Below are 27,721 nucleotides of genomic sequence, written 5' to 3' on the forward strand. Positions count from 1 at the left end.
TACACCTGTGTTTACAATAATAGCAGCGCGACTATTACTAAGTTTTGAATAAATATCATACTTACTTTTTTATTTTATTAAACAATTTTAAGTACGCCGTTTTAAAGTCCTTTGTTGCCGGTTTAAATTGGCTCGATATTCGCGTTGAGTTTTGATAATTTTTTTTGTTGATAAAAATCATTTATATCTAATTTAAATGGAGTAGGGTGCCTCAATTATATTTCATCGTCTTTTACATAAAATTCTTTTTTAATATCTGGAAACTTAGAAATTTTTATTAGGTGCATAGACATTTGATTTTAATTTGCTTAAAACTCAGCGATGTTACATTAACAGGTTTAGCTAATCTGCTAAGATGAAGAACAAAAGTGTGCGAGCAACTTCGGCTGCCTCAACACCGGGCATTCGTCAGCAGAATTCCGCCCGCTCATTTCATACGTATTCACACACTCATCCAATCAGTCGTTGTTCACATGAGTGAAGGCTGTGATGACATCAGCCAATCAGCTGATTTTTACAAATACGCTGAGAGCTGGTTAACGGACTGATATTCGTCACCCCTTCTAAATTTGTTTCACCATGCTTTAAACTAGTTTTAGTACCAGCTTATGGTGCATTTAAATTTAAGTCCAGTTTGAGCTAAAAACCAGGTACCAAAGCGGTAGTTCACGGACTCGAAGCTCCGGCACGAAACACCAAACGATAGAAACATTGTTTTCTAACAGCGGCTGCTTCTTGGCTGATAGGGGCAAGCCTCCGATAGTATTTTCGTCATGAAAAACGATCTTCATAAAAAACCGTCTCTCAGATTAAAATTGTATGCCTCTCTAATTTACGCACCAATATCAAGCGCACGCCCCAAATAAGAGGAGATGCTCGGACAAACATCCAATAAGGGTGTGAGCGCCCGTTATATAGAGCCGGAACTATGTATTTGTTAATTTTGACAGAACATGAGAGTGAAGTTTATTCCAAAAGAAAGAAGAATAATTTTTGATGTTCATGTAACAGAAACAAACTGAAAATAAGGGCGGAATCCGTTCATATAAAAATAAAAGGGTTACGAAGCATCACCAGGTTATAATATAGCACTTTTTCTCCTTCTTCCTGATTGGCACAATTTTGGCCGAATTTAACAAAGCGCACCAGTCGTTTCTTTTTCGTACTAACCGGCGCCAATTGGACACACCAAGTGAAGTCAAGTCCTGTTCTACCTAATCTTTTCAACGCTGAGGAGGCCTTCCTTTTCCTCTGCTACCACCAGCTGGTAACGCATAAACTTTCAGAGGCGGAGAGTTTGTATGCATTCCAACGACTTAACCCAGCCAACGAAACCGCAGAAATCTTTATTCGCCGCGCTATGTAGCCTTAACGATCATACAGCTCATTGCTTCATCGCCTACGATTCTCGCCGTCACCAACGTGCCAAGGTCCAAAAATCTTCCGCAGAATCTTTCTCTCAAACACTCTAAGCGACGCCTCATCGTATGTTGTCATCGTCAGAGCTTCTGCGCCATACGATAGGGCGGGCATGACGAGAGCCTTGTAGAGTGTTAGTTTTGTTCGTCGAGAGAGGACTTTACTACACAATTGCCTACTGAGTCCATAGTGGCAGTAGGTTTTTCTGGTCTAAAGCCACACTGATAACCACACTGAACCAATCAGTTGGTTGATGGTGGGCTTCAGCCTTTTATACAATACACTCGCTATAACCGTATAGGTGATGTTTAGAAGACTCATCCCGCGTTAATTGGCACAGATTGGAGGGTCACCTTTCTTATGGATTCTGCAGAGAGCACTTCAAAATCAGTCGGCAGGCACTACGGCTTGTTTTATTTCACAGCCGGCTAATGGGACGTCGATCTCACTCTTATGTTTGTTATTTCATTTCTGAAAATTTAATTAATGGATCGCGTTTGTGATTAGTCTCCCTTGACTAGTTTCTGTAGAGGTCAGTGTTCGCTAGTGCCTATAGATATATACATATGTACGTACAAATATATTTTTTATTTTACTACGTATATATGAACGGAAAAATTCCCTTGCATTCCAAATGCAATATGGAATATGATATAAGCATATACATATGTGTATATATATGCGTGAGTATGCATGTCTGAAAGCATTCCTTTATTATCTTTAACGGAACTTCAAAGTAATACAGTGAAAATTAATTTTTACTGATAATCCCGTTGACCCCGATCGAGATTTCTATGTATTGTATCCGACCTATTTAATGTCGTAAGGTATTTTTTTATTATTGCAATTATTGCATAAAATTATTATAAAATAAGTGAAATCGTTACGGTACGGAATTCGGCACAGAGTCGCGCACGTTTTAGTAAAATTTAATATGGGTCGGCTGTTAACTTTTGAAATCAAACAAACTCATAGGCAATGAGCGTTATAGCTTGTTGAAGTTAGTTATACCTAGATCAAAAAGTTCCCGGAATATATTCAGGAAATTCAAAATACAAGTTTATTTCTCAAAAGTGATTTTATCGGCTTCAGAGTACTCCTCATCAGCTGCAATGCTCCATTATTCCAACATTTAATCCAACTCTCGAAACATTTCAGAGCCATTTTCGAGTTTTCCATTACTTCCTTTCGGCTGTGAAAACGCGTACAATACCGTTACAATTCATAAACACCGTAAGCGTCGTTATTTTGACTGAAAACGACGTGTTTTTTTTTGGTCTTGTATTCATAAACCCGTCTTTGGCGATATCAATATTATAAATCATTAATAATGTCTCAAACGGACCCATAAGTAAAGCTCTGTGATGGTTAATTTACTATTATTCATCAAATTTTCTTTTACTTCATTTCACTTTTTAATAAGTTTTTGATATTGACGGCCTGCCACTACTTCCTTTCTACGTCATCCTCGATGGACTCACGATTTCTTCTGAAGTGTTTATTCCACTCGTAAACGACTGTTTTTTTTCGAGTATGACTACCGAAACAGTTTCTCACATTTCTAAGGTTTTCGCACCATGGAATCCATTTTTGACGCGAAATTTAATACAAACTCGTTGCAAATTCAAATCTATTACAATATTAAAAGTGTAACACGTGAATAGGTTTACTTAAAGCGGCGTAACTTTTACAAATGTCAATCATTGGCGATACAATTTTGGTAGGAATATTACTCACAGATGTGGCAACCTAAAAAAAAAAAAACAGGACTCAAGTCAGTTGACCGCTGAGAAAAAGTTTTCTCCTATAGTGGTCGCCCTTTGGCAGGCAATGGCAAGCCTTTATTTATTTTTTTAATTTTATTTTTTTTAATTTCACGGCTAACTTTAAGTAGCGCATTAAGTCCACCTAATTTTTCAGGACATTATATCACATGGCGTAACATCCATACTTAACGGCGCCAAAAAGAAAAAAATACTCGAATGGAGTCTAATCGCAGCTTGTAAGTGGCCAATTGAGAGCAGCGCTTCGACTGTTTATTCCATTTTCGATAGTCAATTTTAAGTGTCCTATTTTGTAAATGTCTAACAATAAACTAAATTTCTTACATCTCATGTGTCCTATTTTAGCTATCAAAGTCAAAAACATCGACTGTTAAAATTTCAAACGTTGATGGATCACCCTGGATAATACATAGAATGTAATGTAACATAAACGTCAAAACTAGCAAAGTTCCAACGTATTTATAAAAATTATTATAGCCTACGTTGTCAATTAAGTAAAAAAAATTTCATCTTTAATGGAATGTGTCTGTTAGTATTGTAAAATATTTTCAAAGCAAAATAAAATTTTATATTTCTAATATTGTACATATGTATATGAAATTTAGTGTATTAAATGAATTGTGCTATTGCTGCTCACATACAGCTCGGCGGCCCCCGTAGCCGAATGGGTTGGTGAGTGACTAGCATTCGCAATTCGGAGAGAATGTAGGTTCGAATCTCCGTGAAACACCGAAATTGAAGAAAAAGGTTTTTCTAATAGCGGAGGAGGAGCTCGGCCAAACACCCAAAAAGGGTGTAAGCGCCAATTATATAAATATATATATAGCTCACACACACACATCACACACACAATTTTCGATTACTCCTGGTGAAGCTGCGCAGTCCGAGCATATACATACATACATGCACACATCTTGTTCACAATGCCTTAATTGTAATAATTTGTATTGTTTTATTAGTAATTTTTTGTTTGTTTTTAAATGGACATTCTTTGTTTCCATAGTTTGTAAATTAACTTCGTTGAAATACCCCAACTGCAGGTGTAGTTGTAATTGGCGTCACAGCGATCGTAGTGATACAGGGTTTGTCGATTTGCATATATGCCATCGTGCAGGCGGTGATCAAAATCAACCAAAACACCAAACAAAATGTGCAGAAAATTGTACGCCTTAGTTTCTGCCACCAGGGATCGTCAACAAAAGGTAACAGTTCTTCCAAAGAGAGCCCTGCAGAGAAGCTGTAAGTGCGACACAAATGTATTATTAAATTAATTATATGTATGTATCTATCATATATGTAGGTATGTATGCACTGCGAGATTTGAGAAAATTTGAAAGGGGCAAATTTGTTTACAAAGTTGAATGCTAACATATGAAGAGCGACACTTACTCATCCTCTGCATGTATGAGCGCATAACCGTCATATAATGGTTTCTCCAAAACGTCGATGCAATGCGAATAGCCCTGCTGTGATTGTGGCTGCTGTATTTGTAGTAGGTGTCCGTTGCTGTAGCCATTCGATTTGAAGTGCTCGTTGCTCAAAAGGTTGGTACTCTCGGTCGGTAAGGACATTTTGTTTGAGTTTTGAAAATTCAACTGCGCATTCAAATTTATTTCACTTACCTGAAAATTATTCGTTAATATTTATTATTATTTTTTATTTATAATCTGCAATTTTTTATTAATAGTTTTTATTCAAAGTTTTTAATTATTTATTTATGTTTTATTATTTATTAGCTATGATTCTTTATTTCTTATTTTTGTATTTTTTTTGTTATTTATAATTTTTTGTTAAACAATTTTAATTTTTAATTATTTAATATATACTCCTATAATTGGCGCTTACACCCTTTTTGGGTGTTTGGCCGAGCTTCTCTTCTTATTTGTGGTGTGGGTCTTGTTGTTGTTTGATAAATGGAGGGACCTACAGTTTTAAGCCGATTCCAGATGGCGGATATTTTTTGTATGAGGAACTTTTTCATGGCAGAACACATTTGGAGGTTTGCCTTTGCATCCCAAGGCGCGACCCCTATTAGAAAAAACTTTTTTTCATTTTGGTGTTTCACCGAGATTTTAACCTTCGTTCTCCCTGAATTCCGAATGGTAGTCACGCACCAGCCCATTCAGTTACGGCGGGTATTTAGTTAATTATATTTTATTATTTTTATTTTATTTTTATTAATTATTATTTAATACTCTTTATTCATTATCTTTAATTTTTTATTTATATTTATTTATTTAAAAGAAGTGTAGCAATAAAAATCACTTACAATTGCGATAATCCTTTATTATTACAATATTTTTTTTTCGTATTTCGTATTTCGAATTTCCTATTTCTTATTTTATCTTTTTTATAATTTATATTTTATTTTTGAAGTGAAAACTTCTTTAGAATCGTTGGGAGTGATTTGAGACTCGATGAAACGAAAAAGCGACACTCTTGGCTACGAAGCGTTATATGTTGATATACGTATGTGTGCGCGCCTGCGTATTACGGAGCCACGGTAAGCGAGAAGGCATTATGTATACCTATACTACACTACCTAATACTTGCTTAGACCAAGCGCCCTACGAATGTTTGTGTGTATGTTAGTACGTCTGTGTAATATACGCGTTACGACGCTCATAATAGCAACCCCGTGTGCTGTATTGTGCCCGTATTTTTATATTCGTAAATATTTTCATTTTTAAATATATACCGCAATTATGCCGAAAAATAATGCAGAAAAGTGTCGTGAATATCGACAGAAAAAATAAAGTATACACCAGGAAAAAATAAAGTATACACCAGAAGTATCGCGGATACTTAGAAAAGATTACGATAAAGTTCCAATGATTTTAAGTGGCGATTTTAACGTAAATTTTGCATTGGACACAGCGGCTCCTTCAATTGACTTTCTCAATACAACATTCAATTTAAAAATGTGTAACAATCGCACTAAATCGACAACACGATCAAAAACAACAGTTGACGCGCTATTTCAAAGATATGTTGACAACATCGAAACCAAAGCATTTGTATCATATTTTAGCTATCATAAGCCACTCGTATCATTTGTTGAAATTGAAAACATTGAGGATGAATAATAATAAAATGAAGAAAATAAAATATGAACTTTATAGCAATATTATAATGAACCTATAATTATCCCGCTCCTAATGCTGCTTTCGTCTCATTCTCTCTCAGTTTGTTTTACGGAAGGTTTCACTTCTATCGCGTCTAACCGTTAGACTGGTATTTTTTTATTATTTTTTATTTATTTTTCTTAATTATTTATTTATATTTTATCATTTATGATTTTTTATTTCTTATTTTTATATTTTTTTTATTATTTATATTTGTTTATTCATAGTTTTTTATTATTTTACAAATTTTTTTATTTATAATTTTATAAAAATTGTTTAATTATTTTTTTAGTATTTATTATTTATTTTTTAATATTTATTACACACACATTTTTCTAAGGCATGCGTTGGGAACAAAAACGTCGAACGCTGGATAATGCAGTCGGTCCACTAAACCACTGAAAATCATAAGAGGTTTCACGGAAAGAATGCTCCGGATAAAAAAAGAAGATGGAACGCCACTCTGCAGTAATGCGGAATCGGTTATGGTAGAAGACGGTTCCAAACGAGGGGGAGTTTTTTAGCCTCCCGACATACAATTGCTTATACATTCGGCATTTCAAATCCCCTCATCCGATAAACAAAAACATTTATTAATTACTATTTAATATATATTGTCCATTATCTTTAATTTTTTTATCATTTATTTATTTATTGGAAAGAGTAATTATTAAAAGTAATGACTTAGAATTGCAATAACTTTTTATTGTTTAGTATTTAGTATTTAGTGTTTAGTATTTAGTATTTAGTATTTAGTATTTAGTATTTAGTATTTAGTATTTAGTATTTAGTATTTAGTATTTAGTATTTAGTATTTAGTATTTAGTATTTAGTATTTAGCGTTTAGTATTTAGTATTTAGTATTTAGTATTTAGTATTTAGTATTTATAACTCTATATAACATTTATTATCCTTTAACATTTAAAATCCTTTTTTTTTTTTTGTGTTTCCGGATGAATAATGCCTAATGCATAATCAAAGCTGTCGTCGCAGCAATAATATGTCCGGGGACTAAAAAACTCGCCCTCGTTTGGAACCGACCTGCACTTTGAAACCACTTTCACATTACTTCATTATTTCTTTTTATTTTTTATCACGTATTTTTTAATGTTATTCTTTTTAGTTTATTTTTTTTATTTGTAGTTATTTAAAATTTTTTAATATTTAATATTTTTATTCATTATTTACTATTTTCTTTCATTTATTCTTCCTTTCATTATTTTTTAGAAAATTATATCGCTTATTATTATCTGCATTATCTGTTAACGACTTTGGCTCCTATTTTTATGTACTTTGCAAATTTCGCTATCTGTTTACTTTATTTATTTTAAAGGTGCGTGCGTTTGTGGTAGCAACTCTAGTGTGATTCGTTGTGCGCTTCCCAGCGACTCTGCTTAAACTGAGTGTAGCAAACCAACATTTTATTCCGCATACAAGTTAGAGTAAGAATATATATAATATTATATAATTATAATAAATGGGAATGCACATACATATGTACATCTCTCTCTCTTTTAAAATTTCTACATAATATTTGCTATTGTTCTCATTTAATCGCTTATTCTACAATAAACTTTACTGTTGCCCCATAAGTATAATACTTTGATGTCATTTTGATTTCTGAAAACAACGGTATCATTTAAGTATTCGCTCTCTTTTTTTATACCTACGTTCATTTCCTTGCTTTGCTTTGCTACAAATAAAATACTATGCGCGCCGAGAGTCTGAAACAATGGAGCTTCGTTTGTTTTTTTGACAGATTATGTGAGCAAACTAAAAGTCAGGGCCAACGAAAATGCGTAATGATCTTTAAACCCAAATGTTGTACAAAAAAAGGTTATCGAATTTCATATGGATTTATTTACATAACTTCTTTATGTGTAAAATTATAGATATCACTGAAAAATTTAAAAAAATTTTGTGCTTCAGCAGCTGTCAAAGCTTCGCACTTCATCATGGATCATTTCACGCACACTGAACATTGGGAAATTGCTAAAACATATCACCGAAGTCCCGGCTCAGTTGTAAATTTTCTGGGATGAGGCCCATTTTTAGCCCAGCGGCTTTGTCAGCAAGCACAATTTCCAACACTGGAGCGAAAAGACGGCGCTGCATGCCATGTAAGAGAAGCAACGCTCGAAGTAGTGTAATAGAAATTTTACGACTCGAGGCGAGTGTTCATCAATTGTCCACTGTGATCATACGACAAAACGCGCCTTGATTGTTTTCTCTGAGCTTAAGTGAAGTGTACAGTCTACGCTAACAAGCCTACCACTATGGACGAGATAGAAACCAACATTCGAAATGCTTTTGTAGGGAAATAGAGCATCATACATACATACATAAAGGCAAAAAATCCAAAGTAAGAGTGAACAAAGAATTCATGCTGTTGTGAAACTAAGTGGAGGAGGTTACTACAAAGTATAGACTCGAGATATTTTGCAGCTGCTGGAGTTGAAGAACTTGTTAGGACCTTTCAGCAGGACATTAGCCATTAAAACAAAGCGATTCGGTGCCGCTGGACCTCATTCTTTGTAGATATTTCAAAGAAAAGCTTAACATTATTAGTCTACCTATACCCACTGTAAAAGTAGAGGACGATTTCTGAGGTCTGTGCTGTAAAAGGCCTAAATTAGATAATTTATAGAATTTATTATGGAATTATAAAAAGGATCCAAGAAAATTAAATAGTTTAGCACTCCATAAAAGAAAAAGTATGCTAGAAATACGATTTTTTGAATTATTTCGATCCTAGCGGCAATTTTTTGGAAAAATATGATTTTTAGAAATTTTGCGATGTCGCGGAAATTTTGAGAATGATATTTTGTGGATCAAAATAAGCCGATATTTTGGTCAGTAAGCTCCTCTTTCAAGGTATGTATTTAGTATTGAAAGAATTCGTAATAATGAATGGGATGCAAATATTAACAGTGAATATTGAAGACGGAATCTTAACTTTTCGGAATTAACTTTTGACGCTCATTGTACTTACATATACATACATACATATATTGTGCAATATGTAGTGGTATATATCATGCAACATAAAAGCTTTGATTATATGTATGTATGATACATAATAGACATCTTCGTGGCTGATAAGATAACCGTCTGGTTCACTGTATAAAGGTTTACATGCTTTGTCTTTATTCACCCAAGTACATTTTTTTATCTCATCTTAAGTACCTCGCGGCGGGCTATTAAGCTTTTGAGGTTCATCTTACTTTATATTACAAAGTAAGCGTATCGAAATCATGTTTGGATCAGTTAGTATAAAGCATCTTCGCGTTTATTGCTTCTAACCCTTTTAACGGCTGTGCGACGTATGTATATGCCCCGCTTAAAAAAACCGTAGCTTCATCTAATCAAGGTGTATTACTTTCTACCATGCTTTATACTCGTATTTGTGTAAAGTGCTCTTTACACTTGGGAAAAATTATATAATTACACCACACGGCAAATCCATTAAAAATTAATTTTTTATAAAACATTGTTTTTTGTTTTTATTTTAAAAGTTTTTTGTTTTTAATTTTTATATAAAAAGTGTATAATTATGCGAATTAAAGGACAGAGCGTTCAATTACCTTTACAGCCACATCAATTTTTTTTTAGATCGTTCAAAATTATGTTTAAAATATGAGGTTTTTAATTTTTCGAAGATCCAAAGTTTGACCCCTAATAGCGTATCGTTTAGGAAAATATGAAAAAAATTGATTTTATTAATTTTGTAAATTTTTGATCTCTACCCAGGTGACAACTCTATTTAAAAATATATTCGAAATAACGATTTTTCATACCTCTTTCGTTTAACACCCATATGGTAATATTTTAGTCAACTTGTTTTTAAATTGAATTAAGCGTTTCAAACAAGTGGCAACCATCTCTTCAAATATTTTCTAAAATAGCTTTATTAAATTTATTTCTTTTACCACCCATTATTTATTTGCAATTATTGAATATAATTTTTGAACAGTTGGCAACACTGCTTAAAAAAATATATTCAAAATTAAATTTATTCAAAATCCTCTGACAACCAAATTGTTGTTTATCATTTATCATATAAGTGCTGTTTCTTCAAACAGATGGCAGCCCTCTTCAAACGTATTTTTGAAAATAACCTCTATTAAACCTTTTTCCGTGTGTAATATTTGATTAAACATTATTAATAAGTATTCGAGTTTACATAATTACAATGATGGGACTGGTAAAGGTGTTTTTCGCTCGAACTTCAAAATATCGATACAATGGGTATATCGATACAATGGGCATCTCAGGGACCTATAATTAGAAGAAACAAGCGTCTGTCATTTTTGCGAGTTGGGCCATCAGTCACAAAAGCACATTCGCTGCGAATATGCAGCTCTTGGATGACGAAGACTCGCTCACCTAGATGATGCGACTCTGAGTCCATTCGTTGGCTGGTTGGTTCGTACGGTGATTCATCCAGAATCCAACTAGCTCTTCCGCACCAGTTTGTTGCCACATCCTCGTTACCAACTTGTTTACCAGTTATTTACAGCATGAATACTATATATCCAGTCCGTGCGGTTCAGGAACCTTATCAGGTTGTTGGTATCTAAGCCAAACAGTTGTTCGGGACTTTCGAACAGCGGTTTGCCCAGGGTTAACATTCTGTCCTTCCATGGGGCAAGGTATTCACAGAGGAAATGTTTCCTTTTTCTCCGGTTGCTTACAACTATGACAGTATGTGTTGTGAGGGATGCCCATTTTGGCTGCTTGTTCTCCGGTAGACCAAAGCCAGTTATGACTGCCGTTAATCTGCAGGCGTCCCGTCGTTTCATCTCTATCAATGTCGTCGATTGCTTGAGGTTGTAGGTGGGCCATAACTTTCTGCTAATTTTGCATTTCGTCTGGTCTCTCCATCTACAATCCGCGATTCGGAGGTATTTTAGGGGAATTGTGTTCTTGACTGAGTTGCTCGTCCGCAGACGCAGGCGGACTTTGGGCACATATATCCCGCTCTATGCGAGGTGGGTTCCAACGCCCACCTAAACGAAACCAATGGTACGAAGAAGAGTGTCGCGCAGCTACTGCAGCGAAGAACGCAGCTTACAAAAGAACTCTACAGGAGAAGCGTGAGCGTGAGCTGCTAGAGGAGTACAGGGGCAGGAATGATGCTCGAAAATTCTATGAACAAGTCAAGCGTCTGACACAAGGTTTCAAGACCGGAGCATCAGCCTGCAGAGATAAAAACGGGAATCTGGTTATGGATACACAGTCCACACTGGGCATATGGAGGGAACACTTCTGCAATTTACTTGCTGGCGATGACGCACACAATTCCGACTCAGTAGAAGATGACCCGATACCGCCAATCGACGATAATTTGGACGTTCCACCGTCCTATGTGGAAGACTTAAGCCGTTTGCCAACACACTGATCGGGCCTTATCAGTGCGGCTTCAGAAGTAGTAAGTCCACCATCGACCAGATTTTCACACTACGCCAAATCCTGGAAAAGCCCCATGAAAAGCAAGTCGACACCCATCATCTCTTTGTCGACTATAAAGCTGCGTTCGATAGCCCGATAAGGGATTACCTGTCCGCCACCATGTCTGAGTTCGGTATACCAGCGAAGTTCATACGGCTTTGCAGAATAACGTTGAGCAACACAACCAGCTCCGTCAAGGTAGGAAATAACCTCTCCGAGCCATTCAGTACCGTTCGAGGTTTCAGACAAGGCGATTCACTGTCATGCAACCTCTTCAACTTCGTGATGGAAAGGGTGCTCCGAAGAGCAGGTGTGCATCGTAATGGCACTATTTTCTACAAATGTGTCCAGCTCCTTGCGTACGCCGATAACATTGACATTATCGGCCGCTGGAAGCGAGATGTCACGGCTGCGTTTTCTGCTAACGAGAAGAAATCATCACGAGTGGGTCTGGCGGTGAACGAGGGTAAAACGAAGTATATGCTGTCTACAACGCGGAACACACGGCGTGTAGGAACGCACGTTATTGCGACCAACTATACTTTCGAAGTTGTGCCAGAATTTATTTATCTTGGCACCGCCGTTAACAGCAACAACGATATCAGCCTGGAGATCAAACGGAGAATCATTCTTGCTAATAGGTGTTACTATGGGCTAAGTAAGCAATTGAGTAGTCGAGCCCTCTCTCGCATGACCAAACTGACACTTTACAAGACGCTCATCATACCCGTGTTGCTTTATGGCGCAGAGGCATAGGTAGTGTCACAAAGCGATGCAGCCGCTCTTGGGGTGTTCGAGAGAAAAGTTCTTCGTAAGGTCTTCGGTCCTGTGCGCGTTGGCGAAGACTACCGTTCAAGAATGACCCACGAGCTGTATGAGCTCTACGACGACATTGACGTAGTTCAACGCATCGCCATTCAACGCCTGCTTTGGCTAGGGCATGCCGTGCGTATGGATGAAGAAGCTCCAACAAAGAAGGTGTTCGAGGGCGAAGTCCAAGGGAGCCGACGCAGAGGAAGACCATTGCTCCGGTGGAAAGACTATGTTCGCTTGGTGTACAGAATTGGAGAAGGCGCGCGCGGGCAGAGGCGCCTGGGAGAGAGCTAGTGAGGTCGGCCATAACTCGGTAACGCGTTCTTATGGCCACCTAAGTAAGTAAGTAAGTAAGTGTTCTTGACTGCACCTAATGGTGTAAATACCGGTTCTGCAAGAGCGTTATTCATGGCAGTTACTAATGCAATTGTCCATCTCTAAGTCTATTAACGCCCGTTGGATAGAATCTGTACTAACATTGTTAAAGGCGCCTTCTATATCCAAGAATGCCGCCATGGTGTAATATAATGTTTGTTCTCTAGAGATCCCTCTATTGTTCGGATTACCTCGTGAAGCGCTGTCTCCGTAGATATGCCTTTAAGATACGATGTTGCGCAGTTGATATACCAGAGCTCGTCAAAGAGCTTCTGAGGTGTAGTTATGTAAGTTTTGCAGAATTACCAAGAATGAGATTCATATCCGATTCGTCTGGTTTTTAAGCCTCACCCACACACACACAAGTCATAGCATACTATTCCCATAAAATAAATAGACCCAATTGTTTTGTTTAAAATGTTTAAAATTTTATTCAATTCGGTACAAACGAATAAAACTTAACAAAATGATTATTTTTAACAAAAACTTTCATAGGAAAAATATTGAACAAAAATTATAGTTAAATAAAGGAAATCGTTCATATACATAATGAGTTATCTTACAAGTTGGGGACAAATAGTGAATAGTTAATCGGCATTGATGCGTACATCCAAATGTATCTCAGCATGTATGTAGGTATGTGTGAATGTACATATATGCAGGTACACGTCATGCTCCTGCGGTTGTTGGGTATTATTAGAAATAATTGGTTTTTTAAACTTCCGCAGTTATCTTTGAGTTAAGCATTTAACAAAAGGTTTTCATTTGGTTTCAAGATTGGTTTTTACTTAATTTGAATAGTTTTCTTAAAATATTTTTAGTTATATGTATGAATTAATTTAGCACTCTTTGTTTTCAATTATAAGTAAGTATTGGTAAGATCTATAACAAGTCTTATAGAAAACGAATTAAATAGTTGAGTATTCACTTATGTTTAAGATACATTAGATATTTACATACGAAACTAATTTGACTTAAGAATTCAAGTTGGAGAGCTGCATACATACTAACGTATGTACTAAGTACATACACATATGCATATGTACCCTCGATAGTTAGAATGGGGTTATGTAAGAAAAAACTTAGACTGAGTACTGATTAAATATTCATTCATCAGATGATCTTCGAATTGGTTACAAATCACGCACGTTTTTATTCTAATCTTTGTTCGAGGTTAGGTTGAAATTGTAATTTTTTGGATAATAATGAAAAAGGTTTAAAAAGAAAGTGCCAGCTCAAGCATCAACAAAAATTATTTCAACTGGAAAGGATTCCTGTTCCATTGCAAAAATGATCACAATTTCGATGTTCTTTTTAAATAAAGAATTAGTAATGAGAAATTTGTAAAAATAATTCTCAATTTATATGAGCTTTTTATTCATCAAGTTTTACAACAAAATGCTAAATTTATTTTAATAAGTTTAATAGAACCGCAGTTTTTACACCACTCCTAATGAGGTGCACATATGTATGTATGTGTGAGTGTTTAACGATTTCTTTAGCATTTGAGTTATGTTTTTCTTTTTTTATTAAATGGATAATTTTGAAGTGACTTTTGAGAGTTTAGTTTGCTATTTGTATTTATTTACTTATTTTTTTTTTAAGTTTTGTAGCTAAAATCAATCTCAGTATAGCTGGCTTTGCTTGCTTAAATCCTAATCTCAGGAAAAAACCATTAATTGATATTTTTCAGACACCTATAATTTTATAAAATTCGTGACTAACAAGCACAATTTGAGAAAAAAAAATAGGCACAACCTTTTGCACTTGCACTTAACAAAAAACTTATAGACTTCAGACTTAAAACATTTACATAAGCATATATAAAAGTAAAACCTTCAAATTCCCGTCTAGTTAAACTTGCGAACATGGGGTAGCATGAAACCATGACGACAGACCCGGCATTTGCAAAGAAAGTGTTCAACAGTCTGTTTCTCTGCAGGATCCTCACAGCTCTTGCAATGGGCGTTGTACGGGAGACGAAGCATCCCCGCTTGAGTTTCGATCGTTCAGGGACCGCTGACCACCGCTATGAGTTTGGAAATTGAATGACGGGGATCCCTAGTGAGGCCAAAATGTGTATGAGATAGCATACGATAGGATAGAACTCCATCTGTCTTGCGCATTTTTAAGAAAGAAATTTTGCAGTTTCCTTTTAACAACAGTCACAGGGACACCGATGTCGGAGAAGGCGGCAACTGAAACCGGTTCTGTCGACCTGTCTTCGTTCCAACGACAGTCGGTTCTACCCGGATTTATATCCGGTCAAGGACGGTAATTTCAGCAGCATTCCCCGTGAATGTTCATCGGCATTTTCATTTCCCTCAATGTTCTCATGCCTGGAACCCAGATAAGCGAATTGTTTCCTGCACGTTCGAAACGTTTGATCTCCTCATGACTGAAGTTGGCTATAAGAGAGCTGCAACGTTGAGAAGACAGAGCCTTGATCACAGCTTGAATATCTGAAAAGATATTTATGTCTCCTTCCCAAGAATTTTGTATGCCTGCAGGACCGCGAAGTTCACTGCTTGAAGAACACTGGTTGTCGGCAGTTTAAAGGAGTTTGAAATATTGACTGATTTAGAGCCTCAGTGATGCCAATCCATGCAGTCCTCTGCGCTCTCTCTAATTTAGTGGTATTATAGCCCTTCCGAAGAAAATTATATGTAAAAATTGGCGGAAAAACTAAGTTGTACATCCAGAGTACGACACGTGTCTTGCAACCCCATTTTTTGCCGAACATAGACTTACAGGAGTAGAAAGCTATACTGGCCTTCTTAACTCGATTTTCGAAGTGCAGTTTCGAAGCAGAAGTTTCCAATCGAGCTTGGGGTCAATTATTGGTTATTTAATCAAGGAAGTCTAAAAGGTGAGGGTTTGTATTTTCTGGTGCATAGCATCAACTCCGTTTTGTAAGAGTTGACTCTAAGACTGCAACTAGTAGCCCATCGACTGAGTACAGCCAATGCTCCTTTCAACATTTCAGCTGTGGCTGAGGGTCCTGAAACCAGTAGCTAAACGTACTAAGTCCAAAATTTTTCTATGCGGAGTAGAAATGGAAATGGAAAAGTAAGTTTTTATTTAATAAATCCTACTTTGAAGTTTAAAATTCTTTATTTATTGTTTTTAGCGCAAAATGAAGTTCAATTGAAACGAAGCAACTTGTCCATATTTATATATTTTCAGACAACATGTGGGCCGCGAAATAACTTCTGTAATTTTGCGAAAACTAAGTAGCTGAGTATCAGCAGCAGCACATCAAAAAAATAAAAGTGTCGCAAAAATGCTTTAATTATTGATTTGGTATTGGTTCAGGGTCTGCTCGGTGGACTATTCTTCTTCTTTTTAGTTCACTCACACACCTCTTCTCCAATTACATCCGGAAAATTTGCGCTCATTCTTCATTTCATTTTGCGCAATCCTATTGTTGTTGTTGTACCAGCATAAACATTGTGCATACGTGTGCGGGGAACGCTGCTGAGGTGACAGCCCTTTGTAAGATATAAATCCGGTAATGTAGAACCAACTGCCGTGGTAACGGCACAATTCTGTGCTCTATTATAGTTGGTTCATAAGTGTGTGCTGATATCACTAAATCCATTCTTTTCTCTACCATTTTTACTCTTCTCTCTCGCTTCATATGCTTCCGCAACACGCTCATGCATTTGCTGTCCAGCAGCTTATATGTGTGCGTGTCGGGTGCATGACGCTAATATCTAAAATTTTTGATTTTCATCATGCAAAAGCCGACAACAAGTATGTGTGACACGAAGCAAGTACGTTTGTCACCCGACACGCACACATATAAGCTGCTGGACAGCAAATGCATGAGCGTGTCCCCGAAGCAATAGATATACCTATATACTTCACCTTCACACACAGGTGGAGAAAATACAGAAAAACAACCGCGCACCGCTATCCCACTCTCAGTGAATTTGGCAGAACCACTTATTGAGCTGGCGTAATAAGTGGGCATTTGTATTCATTTTGATGTGGTATTATTTTCCGTTTGTATTCTTATTGTCGAACGAATTTTTCGTCTTTCTTGTTTGCCCGCTTGTTATGTCACAGCTAAGAATAATATAAACAAGACTGCGTCCATCAGAGAGTGCGTGACGCCACATTGGTTGAGTTGGTGAGAGAGATGTGAAAATGCGAACAAATGCGAACAAGAATGCAAGAAGAAGAAATTACACAAACAACACACGAATAAATTGCACAAGTGGCCGTCACTTACACAGCTAGTCTGTCAAATTCGCTGAGAGTACAGTAACGATACGACGATCGGCGCCTCCTTATTATTCTCTCCATCGTGCGTCATTGCCACAAATACTCTCACGGATGCCGCAATCTTGCAATCTATCAATGTTGCCCCTACCTACTTTGCTTGCTTATCGTTTACCGCTAACCAGCAGTCATTTTCGCTCACTACGCTTTCAAGAGCTTTTCTTGCTAAGAACTGTAGTCGAAGCTTTACAGAAATGTAGTATATGTACACTTAAGTAATATAGAATAACGAATCATTTAGTTATTACAAATAATTAAAACACAAATTTAATTTTTATGCACCCAACTGTTTTACAAACGGAAAATGAGTCTCATGCCTGTTTTATAAAAAAAAATATTAAAATTATTTAAGCATTTCCAACATTAACAATTAACACTTAAATCTGTAATAATTATATTAAAAATCGTTTAATTATGGAAGGCCCTGTACGTAAACGGCATCTTGTGGCATCTATACAACAACAACTTTTCAAATTATAATTGCGCTCACATTTTCGCTGCCAAATCAGCTAAATAAATTAGCTTAGTGCTGCTTCTGCTGCTGCACTTTGGATTTTGCTTTTTGTTATATTTCGTTTTCTAAATTAATATTACATACATATTACATATACAATATAAGAATAATACAATAACAATAAAATTTCTCTAAAAATCGCTGTAGCTCTTGAAATATGATTCTCTTCTACCATTTTATTTTCATGTTTTTTTACTTTTAAATCTTTAATGGCGTAACTTAGTTGCATTACTATTAATACATACATACATATTATCATTATTATTATTATTATCATAATTTTTTCATCATTATTAACATTATATGTATATATAAAAATAAATTAAATTTAGTAATACAAGTTTATTGCATGTTTTGCTTATTTTGTTGTTATTGTAGTCATTATACTTGTTGTTGTTTCGTTTGCTTTTAAAGTACGTACTTCTGTGCAGCTGCTGCAGCACAGATTAAAATATCCTCAATATCCTTGTCACATAAATATCCCCCACTATTGCTCATTTAAATTTGCTGTCAAATCACTACTTTTAGCTACACTTTATCTAGACTTGTATGCCTGTATGCTTGTATGCTTGTATGCTTGTATGTATGTATGTATGTATGCAAGACTGCATGTACATATGTAAGATTTGCTTAAAATGTTGTCTGGACTTGTAGCCAAAGTTTGTATGATTGTTTTTCTTTGTGTTATTTTTGCTTTTCTTATATAACTGCTTTTGTTTTTTTTTTTTGCTAGTAATGATTTTAACAATTTTTTGTTGTTTTCTTCTGTTAACATTCGTTCTGTTGCCTACTGAAACTATGGTTGCCGTCTTACCGCAAAGTGCAAAATGTTTAGATATTTTTTAAAATTATTCTTTATTTTTTCATATGGGCTTAAAGTTTGCCACGCTTGCATCTAGTGTATGTATGTATGTATATAATTCAATTCAAGCGTGATTATGTCGTATAGCTTCTAAATAGCATTAGTTAGTTTTTTGTATTTTGCTTTTTGTTTTTGTTTTTAGAGCATTCGAAGTATGAAATTTTACTTAGATAAAGTGGTTTTCTGATTTGTGTTTCTTTTTACGTGTAGATAATATTAATGAAAGTTGATAGTCTCAGCTAAATAATTTCAATGTGAATCAGTTAAATAATGTTAAACAATTCCATTTTTTAATTAAAATACCGGACAAATTCAATTTTATTAAAAAAGTAGAGCAATGAGGAAGTTTAGTAGTCAATGTGAGAACTTTTTATTTTATATAAAATATTGCACAAATTCAATTTTATAAAAAAGCAGAACCAGTAGGGAGTTTGGACGATAATTTGAGTGCTTTTTCTTAATGTGACTTCATGGAAAAAATTACTATTTTTTATTTAAAATATCGCACAAATTCAATTTTATTAAAAAACAGAACCAGGAGAAAGTTTGGACGTCAATTTGAGTGCTTCTTTTTTTGAAATAGAGTTGACTTCTTTACATTAGGCAGATAGTTCTTTGTTATTCGAAATTTGTTCCTAAATTTCAAAATTTTGCTTCCTGTCGCAAACAACTTCTATTTTTTTTCAATTAGTTTTAAATGTCTACAATGAATGAAATCCAAATCGAAATATTTTCTTATAGTTTTAATACAATTCTCACAACCTGGAACTAATTTTTCTCAGCATATCAACGGCGTTACCAAAAAGGTTGCTTTTAAATATGGAAAAAAACCAAAGACGGTGTCTCAAAGCTTAAAATACGTAGGTTGAAATTTGTGTGTAATTTTATTAATTTTAATTAAATAATTTTTATAAATAATGCCTTTGAGCAATTCAAAACTTATTAAGTATAAACGAAGTTGCTTGAAATAAGAAGCTGATACTAACTTTTTATTATATATTGGAAGTCTTGACAAGTCTACAGCTGCTTGCTCGCTATTTATATTGCAAGTCTTGGCAACTCTAAAAATAGATTGTTGAATACGAGAGTTACTATTTGTACTGCATTTAGACTTGGCAACCCTACAAGACGGCACGCACTATTTATTTTGTAAGGAACATTTATTTTCACATTGCAGACTGGGCGAAATTGCATTCTTTTTGGCATAAATTCCAAATTAGTGTAGCAATATTTACTTGACATCAGTCAAGACGAATTTATTAATGGTGGTAGCTGTAGACCAGCTGATTTGTTTTTTTTTTCGCCGTGTACATTCGGATACCAGCACAAAATTAACTTACGAAACTTATTACTTACATTCAAATTTCCAATTTGAAAATTTAAATTTTATAATGTATTTTAAAATAATTTCAACACGACAAATATTTTTTTTTTTCTATTTTGGCTATACAAATAAATCACTACTTTGTGTTCTACTTTGTCGTATAATTTTAAGAAATTCGCCTTGCACGAAATTTTTCAAAATATGACAGACAGAAGTAATTCATTCGCAGTGCTGAACACAAATAATAGCATAATTGACGACAATAACACCACTAAAAGGCTATCGCCCAATCAAATAGAATATCCTCACGTAGCTTATAATTATCCATCATAACTGATTGAGTATGGACACTTCTCAACTTCTATATGCCGCTGCGCTTCCAGCAAAAAGAAACAGAAGCAAAAAATTCTGATGTATTGTAGTATTTGCTTTTTTTTTAATGAATGTACTTCGTTTAGGGAGAGTGGGAGAACCGAGTATAGCGGGAGCCTTAGCTGAGCTTCTCAGTGAGCTCGTTCGTGTGTTTATTTATTTATCTGTCATATGTTTATTATGGCCGATTTGAATTGAGTAAGTTAAATTTATTAGATCTGCTTTAATCAAAATGTGGTACAAATACAAATTTAATTATTACAAAAAAATTCCATTTGAGAATAAAATTTTATTTTATGGGTTGGAAAAAGTTAACGATTAAAAGTCGTCCCATATATGGTGAAGAGAGGGATAGGCAGGGCATAGGGATGATCTGATCGGCTAAACATTTTTACCTTTCTTCCAATTCGTATAAATAATATACATATGTATGTGTGTATCGATTTTCAAAAAGCCAAATTTGTATTAGAATATGCAAACCAAAAAAATTAGATTCCGGCCGGTGCGCATTGTGGTACATTTTTTGTTTCTTCCTATGTTTTTTAGAAACTTTAAAACATAAAAAAAAGAAAAGAAAAAGTATATATTTAAATACTCGAGTTCGGGCAGTTGCAGTAAACTTAATTAGCTGAGATATCAACTTTCAGCATATTTACGCAGTTTGTATAAGTACTCTAATCTATTTGAATGCGTGCAAAGTTTTCCATTAGTTTTGTTGTTATTATTATTATTTCTTTTGGCCAAACTTTTCGTTTTATACAGGTCTTTCTTTCACATATTGTAAAACATTTTTTGCACCTTTTCGCTGTTCGCAAACTTTTTTTTTTTCTATTTATGCAGCTTAATTATATGTAGGTTTATGTGTAGGCGTTTATGTTTTGCATGCCTTTAACAATGTTGTATATGTATGTGTGTTTTGCTATTAAAAAGAAAGTATGTATGCAATAGTATGTAGTCATCTATGCTGTTTGACTGCTGCTTGTGCCCCTTAGAATCCCTGGACGACTCCGTATGCTTCCAAGGTGCTCATTATTAAGTATACCAACCACAGACTGAAGAAGATGGCGCTATGTATGTATTTTTGTGGTGAAGGACCTCCTAATTCACCACCTATTGATTTCTTTCGCCGATACATTATCAAACAAACGGCAATTACGGCTCCCGATAGGAAAAGTGTCACCGAAAAAGCCAATCTGTGGCAGAAAGAAAAGTTCATATTAAAAGTTTTTTAATCAAAATATAAGCAAGGCTAAGAAACGCGATGAATTGGTCGTGATAAAATTTTAATCAGGACATTTGGAATAGATTTTCGGAGCATAAAAATCTAAAAATATAATATTTATTTATATGAATATGAAGCATTAAGACATAAACGGTACAATGGGGCCCACACATTTACATTTTCAGGCAAATTCACAGCTTGCCTTCTCTTGACAGTTGGGTTTACGCTGCCGTGGTGTGCCAGAAAAAAGGAGCCGTGATTATTCATGAAGTATAAAAGATATATATGATTTTACATGAAAGTATGTACAATTCTACGAGTCGCAATTACTCAAAAACTCGATCCTTAGCCTGGCATCTTCTCGACATGCTTTGAACCAGCTTTTCTGCGTAGCTCGTCGCGAAAGAGTACCAGATTTTGCGAACTTGACGCACGTGTTGCTTTAAAATGTGGACTGGCTTTCCGGTAAGATGTGCTTTCACAATTCCCCTCACATTTTCAACGGCGTTTGGCTTCTGTGATGCCATTTTCTTGTTTCCACAAAAAATACCGCCTCGAAGTGCTGCCATACTTCTCACTCAATTTTGTTTGGCTGCTTTTACTGGAAAGTTTCCAACGACACTAACCTGAGTTAGCACTGGCGTCGTAGCTCTTGAGTGGGACTATTACGCAGCAAAAAGCAGATCAAAATATATCTTGAATTTACAAGAAAAAAATCGGTTCTTTTCTTTTGACACAGGCTGTATGTATGCTCTTTCGTATCATATCCATTGTAATATAACTGAATGAGTGTAAGTATTTGAAACTATTTATTGAAAATTTATTCTCTTGAAACTTCAAAGTTCTTTAAAAATGAAAGTCATAAGGCAATTAAAATTGAGTATGCGGCGTTACTACATATATAAAATCTATAGTTCCATGCACGAATGAAATTTTTTCTGACTAGCAAAAATAAAATTCATAATGGAAAGGCTGGCAAACCAATTCGATGCAAAAAGAATTCTTTGTATAGTTGGAAATGCAGACACAATGGAATTGAAAATACAGCTCGGCCGTAACTGAGCAGGGTATTGCCTGATTGACTCAGCCAGTTAAAGGGTTGGGTTTTATTTTGAAGTAAAGCAGGACTCGGTAGAAAAAATAGAAAGATGAGAATATTTTGTTAACCATTAGGATGCAGAATGATGCCAGGAAGAAATGATGTTTGAGGTCCCGTTATTGTTTATTACTAGGCAGGGTTTAAGTAGAAGAGGTATTTAGTCCCCATCATTGCGGTTTACCTCATTAAAAATTACATATTTAAGTTCTCAATTGCTTTGATATTATACTTTTTAATATTATTAAAACACTCATTTACGACCACTGCGATTCCACACTTCCATGTCCACTCATACCCGAAAATCCACTCAAATGCATTGCATTCAACTTACGTGCCCGCCTCCACCCTGAAGGCGCGTCCATGCGATTCATGGTATATGGCAGCCATGGTCCACGCCACGCCAATACCAAGGAAGACATTCACAGCATTACTGCCCGTCACATTGCCGATACTCGCATCGGCGGTCTTATCCTGTATGGCGGCCACTTTGCTGGCGAATGTATCTGAAATCACAGAATCATCGTACAATTATGAGCACACATGTATTTTTATGTATGAGTAAATCGAACATCCGATGCATTCACAGACAAGCAATCATGCAATTAAGTACTTATGTGAGTGTGTGGATGAAAGACAATAACACTTACCAGGCAAACTGGTGCCGAGCGCTACAAAACAAATCGCTGTAACCGCATCCTTAACGCCGAGCGTACAACCGAAATGGGATGCCACATCACCAATTAGTGCTGTCACCATACCGATGCCACATATCGAAACAACAAAGCACACGTAACCGTTGGCAATATCTGGATGGAATTGATGGTGTGGAAATGGTTAAACAAGAGAACAAATGCAATTAAGTACAACTACGTAGGTAGTTTGAAAATAATTGGAAAACTATCTTTGCGAGTCAGGTGGCATACTGCGTTTTGTTTTTGGTGTTGCGACTCACCTGTTGGCGGTATGAATGCGAATATAAGTTTCCAGAAAAGTGTTACGAAATGCAATATGTAATCAAAACATGATGGCGATCGCGGTTCATCATCCTCACCACCGTCGCCATTGCCATCATCATCGCCTGAAAGACGTAAAAGTGATTATTTAAAAAGTACTGAGAGATTAGAATTTTAAATCTGGAATCTGACGAAGGAAGTTCAACAGTTTGACTGATTTGATTCACATTAAACTTCTGGCTGAGTAATTTTCATAAGAAACTAACATAAAATTTTTCGCAGTAGTTTGGTCGTTACAGCCTCGGCAGAATTAGGGAGATCTTTTCGCACAATATGCGGCGCGTAACTTGATTATTTCCTACGAATAAAGAGTATTTAGTTGCCTTAAAGAAGAGAGAAAGTTTCAAAGAGGAAATAATTTCAAAAAGACTTGCATTCGGAAATTTTTTTACTCGAATTACTTCATGTCATTCAAGTCCTACTTCAGTTCCAAGAGCTTGATATTTTATTGAAGATCGCACTATCGCATGCCTATTTTTTCATCCCTTCGTAGTTCATCTCTGCCTTCTTTCTTCGGTTTGCGTACTTCTCACCTAAGAACTATGCAACTAAGCAATCATTTTAAGTTGAATTTTTCCCGAACGCGTACATGCGCCACTGTTGGCAGTTATCATTTTAAAGTAGTTGAGCAATTCATACACTCCGAAATCAGCATAAATTCGTTAATAATTTTTGCTTAATCTAATTCTAGTGGAGAATCTGTCTTATCGATAAGTGATACTTTGAACTAAACTGTTCAATCAGCAGTAAAAAACCCATTTTCGAGGAAAAATACCAACAACTTAAGAGTTCCTTCTCATGACCGACCTGCATTTGGTGTCTGAGTAAGAGATCTGGCCCCTTAGAGAGCATCTTTTTCATGGTAGAAATGCAGTCGGGCATTTGCCATTGCCTGCCGAGAGATGAAAACTGTTCAACATATTTTTTTCTATCATTTAATGTTTCTTGTTCTTGGTGGGCACCGAACCCAGAACCTACCTAGTTAAAATCTCGTAGAAGAACCCAGCAGTTACTGTCAGTTAGTGGCCGTTCGAGGATTTGCTTACTTGAATAGTTAGGAAGGACTTATAATCCGTAGTGTATCTACTCCAGGAAGTGTCGGCAAACGTAAAACCGTCAGTCAGAGTAAGTGGTGGGCTGTATTTCTTCTAGCTCTATGGGCTGACCATTGTACAAATTTTTAATACAGCGGGCAAACTTCAGCTTCCTATCCTCTTAGCTATAGAAGGACTAGCACTTTCCCCTAATTTCTTATCAATTTAATAGACTTCTGATTTCATTGTAGTAAAATTGCCGATTGCTCGGTCAGTTAGTTATGCCCCGTTGGATATGGAGGCACCAAGTTCTGATGAATATTTTTGGTCTCGAATCAGCCGAAGCCCTATTTTTATGAGCGAAGATTATAAGATTATTAAATGCGGCTGGTCTGAATCTCATAGTATTATTTAAATTCCAATTGAGAAACCAACCTACAAAAACGATCTTCTCGTTTTATGTTATTTGTTTTACAGAATGAAAGGGCCTCCATAAATAAGCCACATATAATTTTACGACCGATGACACGTTAGCTCACAGTATTTTGAGTGCTCTATTGGAATATTCGGCCAACTAACTGAGTTGAGATATGTATTTGCTGCATAGACCGAAAAACAGAGAAATTCGGTATTTGGATGATCGTATTTTTTGTTATAATCTGCTTTCATTGGGTTTTGCGTTGATATTCTAATACTTTTATTTATGGAAACATATAATAGGCTGGTCTGTCTGTAGGTCTGTCTTCATCCAGGGTATGTATTCTCGAGATCAGACTTTTTATCTTCTTAGTTGCTAAATGATTCCCCTGTTACGTGAACTGTAGTAAGATATTTTTTTGTGTAAGAGACTTCGCTTATCTAGGAACCAGCATTAACACCGATAATAATGCCAGCCTGGAAATCTAACGGAGAACCTCTCATGCCTACATACAAGTGCTACTTTGGACTCAGTAGGCAATTGAGTGGTAAAGTTCTCTTTCGGCGAACAAAAGTAACACTCTACAAGGCTCCTAACATAAGACGCAGTACCTTGAATGAAGACAACATCTATGAGGCGTTCCTGATAGTGTTTGAGAGAAAGATTCTGCGGAAGATTTTTGAACCTTTGCACGTAGGTGACGGCGACTATCGTAGGAGATGAAACAATAAGCTGTATGAGCTTTACCGCGATATAGACATAGCGCGACGAATATAGATTTCTGCGGTTTCGTTGGATGGGTCATGTCGTCCGAATTGATGCAAACGCTTCGGCTTTAAAAGTATCCGATGCGTTACCAGCTGGTGGTAGCAGAGCAAAAGGAAGACTCCTCAGCATTGGAAAGAACGGGTAAAGAAAGAATTGGCTTCACTTGATTGTACTACTGACGCCGGTGAGTACAAGAAAGAAACGACTGGCGCGCTTTTTTAAACTCATCCAAACTCGCGCAAGTGGTTTTCGCGCCAATCAAGAAAAGGAAGAGAGTAAAATTACAGAAGAAAAATATAGTTGTAGAGTTTGGCGGTTTGGCTGTTAGTTGCCTTCATGGTCCTTCTGCCCAGGTATTCAGTCCAAAAAACCTAACTCTTGACTCCCAATAGGTTAAGGACTGTAGAACTTTTATTAATAAGTTTCCATGAAACACATAATGCAGTTAAAAAAAAGTTGCTGAGGTAGTTTCTAACTGACGCTAATCTTTGAAATGGGAGTCAAACACACCCACGCTGGTAATCCCATTAGGTTTAAATTCAATCGTATATTAGATCAGTATGGTTTTGTATATGAATTTCTTGCTTTCCTGAATGCTCGACCCGTAATGTATGGCTTGTAATATTCCTTAAGATATTTAGTTTGGAAAATACTCATACTGTATAACCATTTTTCGATATGAGGCCAGCTGGGAATCGCTATAAAATCTTTAGATCTACGAAGCGAACTCGTTTTTCTTACCAGAAAGTTAGGTAAGTGTGTCTAACTTCAACCTCAGCAGATGTGGCTTACATTTCATACACTGGGTGGTAAAGAGCAATTACCCGACAGATAGTGCACAGATTCCCAATTCTTGAATTCAACCCTTTACAGTTTGGCAGGAAATCGTTACCATAAAAAAGTGTCACTTTGTTCATTTAAGACACCGACAATACGGGGATATTGTTCAGTACAGTTAACGCCATATTTGAATGAATTTAAATTAAATTGCACATAGAAACTTCAACAAATATAAATATGCCCATACATACATTTATATCCTTTAATGGTATGTATGCACAAGAATTTGCCCTCCTGCTCCCTTAATTCTCAATTACTATAGTAATATATCTTACCAGCAGTTACTGTCAACGCATCCGCAAACTGTTCCTTCCAGGACGAAGTACCAATGAGGAGGGACGCATTCGCCCTTTGCACCAACTTATCCACAGTGTTCTGAGAGGAAAAATTCAATTAAGTAAAACGTTGCAACAGAAGTTTTATTGAGCTCAATTAATTTTATTCACCTTAAATTCTTTGCTCTCTTTGATGCGCAAGTCAGCGCGCACCACTTCACCCAATTTGGGACGACCCAATAATGCCATTTTATCCTCCTCTGTTAGTTCTTCTGGTGCTTTCTTCTCGGCGGCTTCGATAAGTCCTACCATTTCATCGTCTATGGGCATCCCCGTAACAACAACAGTAAACGGCAACAATAGCAACAGCAGTTTGAGTGGGAGCATCAATTGTGTGCAGCAGAGTGGATAGCAATAAATTTCGTTTATTATAATAATAAGGGCGTAAGTAAATGCAAGAAAAGTATTGTTACACAATTAAGACGGAAAACAGAAATAAAGGAATAGGGCCATTCACAATACGAACTTTGCTGTGCAAGCTTTTTTCGTTTTTCTTCTTTTATTTTTAAAGTATTTGTATAACAATAAATTATAATAGTTAACAAATAATTACTTTTCTCACCGTTTTTTTTTAACTGTAAATATACCGAATTCAGCAAGCGCTTGTGAATACCCCTATTACAAAATTTTATGTTTATTTTTTTATGTTAACAGAAAGTTATTTCT

At 35.8% G+C, this 27,721-nt stretch overlaps 2 protein-coding genes across 5 annotated transcripts in view; both read right to left on the bottom strand.

Annotated features, from left to right (window-relative positions):
• Positions 1–4,135: 4,135 nt before the first annotated feature.
• On the bottom strand, positions 4,136–7,754 carry LOC128855182 (uncharacterized). Its single transcript, XM_054089886.1, has 3 exons — positions 7,646–7,754; positions 4,593–4,825; positions 4,136–4,440 (listed from the first exon to the last, which is right to left on the bottom strand). Exons 2-3 carry the CDS (start codon positions 4,772–4,774, stop codon positions 4,215–4,217), a joined length of 408 nt encoding a protein of 135 aa, XP_053945861.1. The 5' UTR covers positions 4,775–4,825; positions 7,646–7,754; the 3' UTR covers positions 4,136–4,214.
• A 9,736-nt stretch (positions 7,755–17,490) lies between these two features.
• Positions 17,491–27,721, bottom strand: part of LOC128855181 (sodium/calcium exchanger 1-like) — a 125,691-nt gene continuing 115,460 nt past the window's right edge. For 3 of the 4 annotated variants that reach the window (XM_054089885.1, XM_054089881.1, XM_054089883.1), the window contains 6 exons: positions 27,167–27,315; positions 26,996–27,095; positions 23,600–23,725; positions 23,295–23,453; positions 22,979–23,150; positions 17,491–21,519 (listed from right to left, as the gene is read on the bottom strand). In XM_054089885.1, coding sequence (XP_053945860.1) covers positions 21,315–21,519; positions 22,979–23,150; positions 23,295–23,453; positions 23,600–23,725; positions 26,996–27,095; positions 27,167–27,307 — 903 coding nt within the window. In that variant the 5' untranslated portion in view covers positions 27,308–27,315 and the 3' untranslated portion in view covers positions 17,491–21,314. The remainder of the gene's footprint in view (positions 21,520–22,978; positions 23,151–23,294; positions 23,454–23,599; positions 23,726–26,995; positions 27,096–27,166; positions 27,316–27,721) is intronic. The other variant, XM_054089884.1, reaches the window with a different exon arrangement.

Source organism: Anastrepha ludens, chromosome 2 (genome assembly GCF_028408465.1).
Source record: "Anastrepha ludens isolate Willacy chromosome 2, idAnaLude1.1, whole genome shotgun sequence".
In the NCBI taxonomy this organism is placed as follows: domain Eukaryota; kingdom Metazoa; phylum Arthropoda; class Insecta; order Diptera; family Tephritidae; genus Anastrepha; species Anastrepha ludens.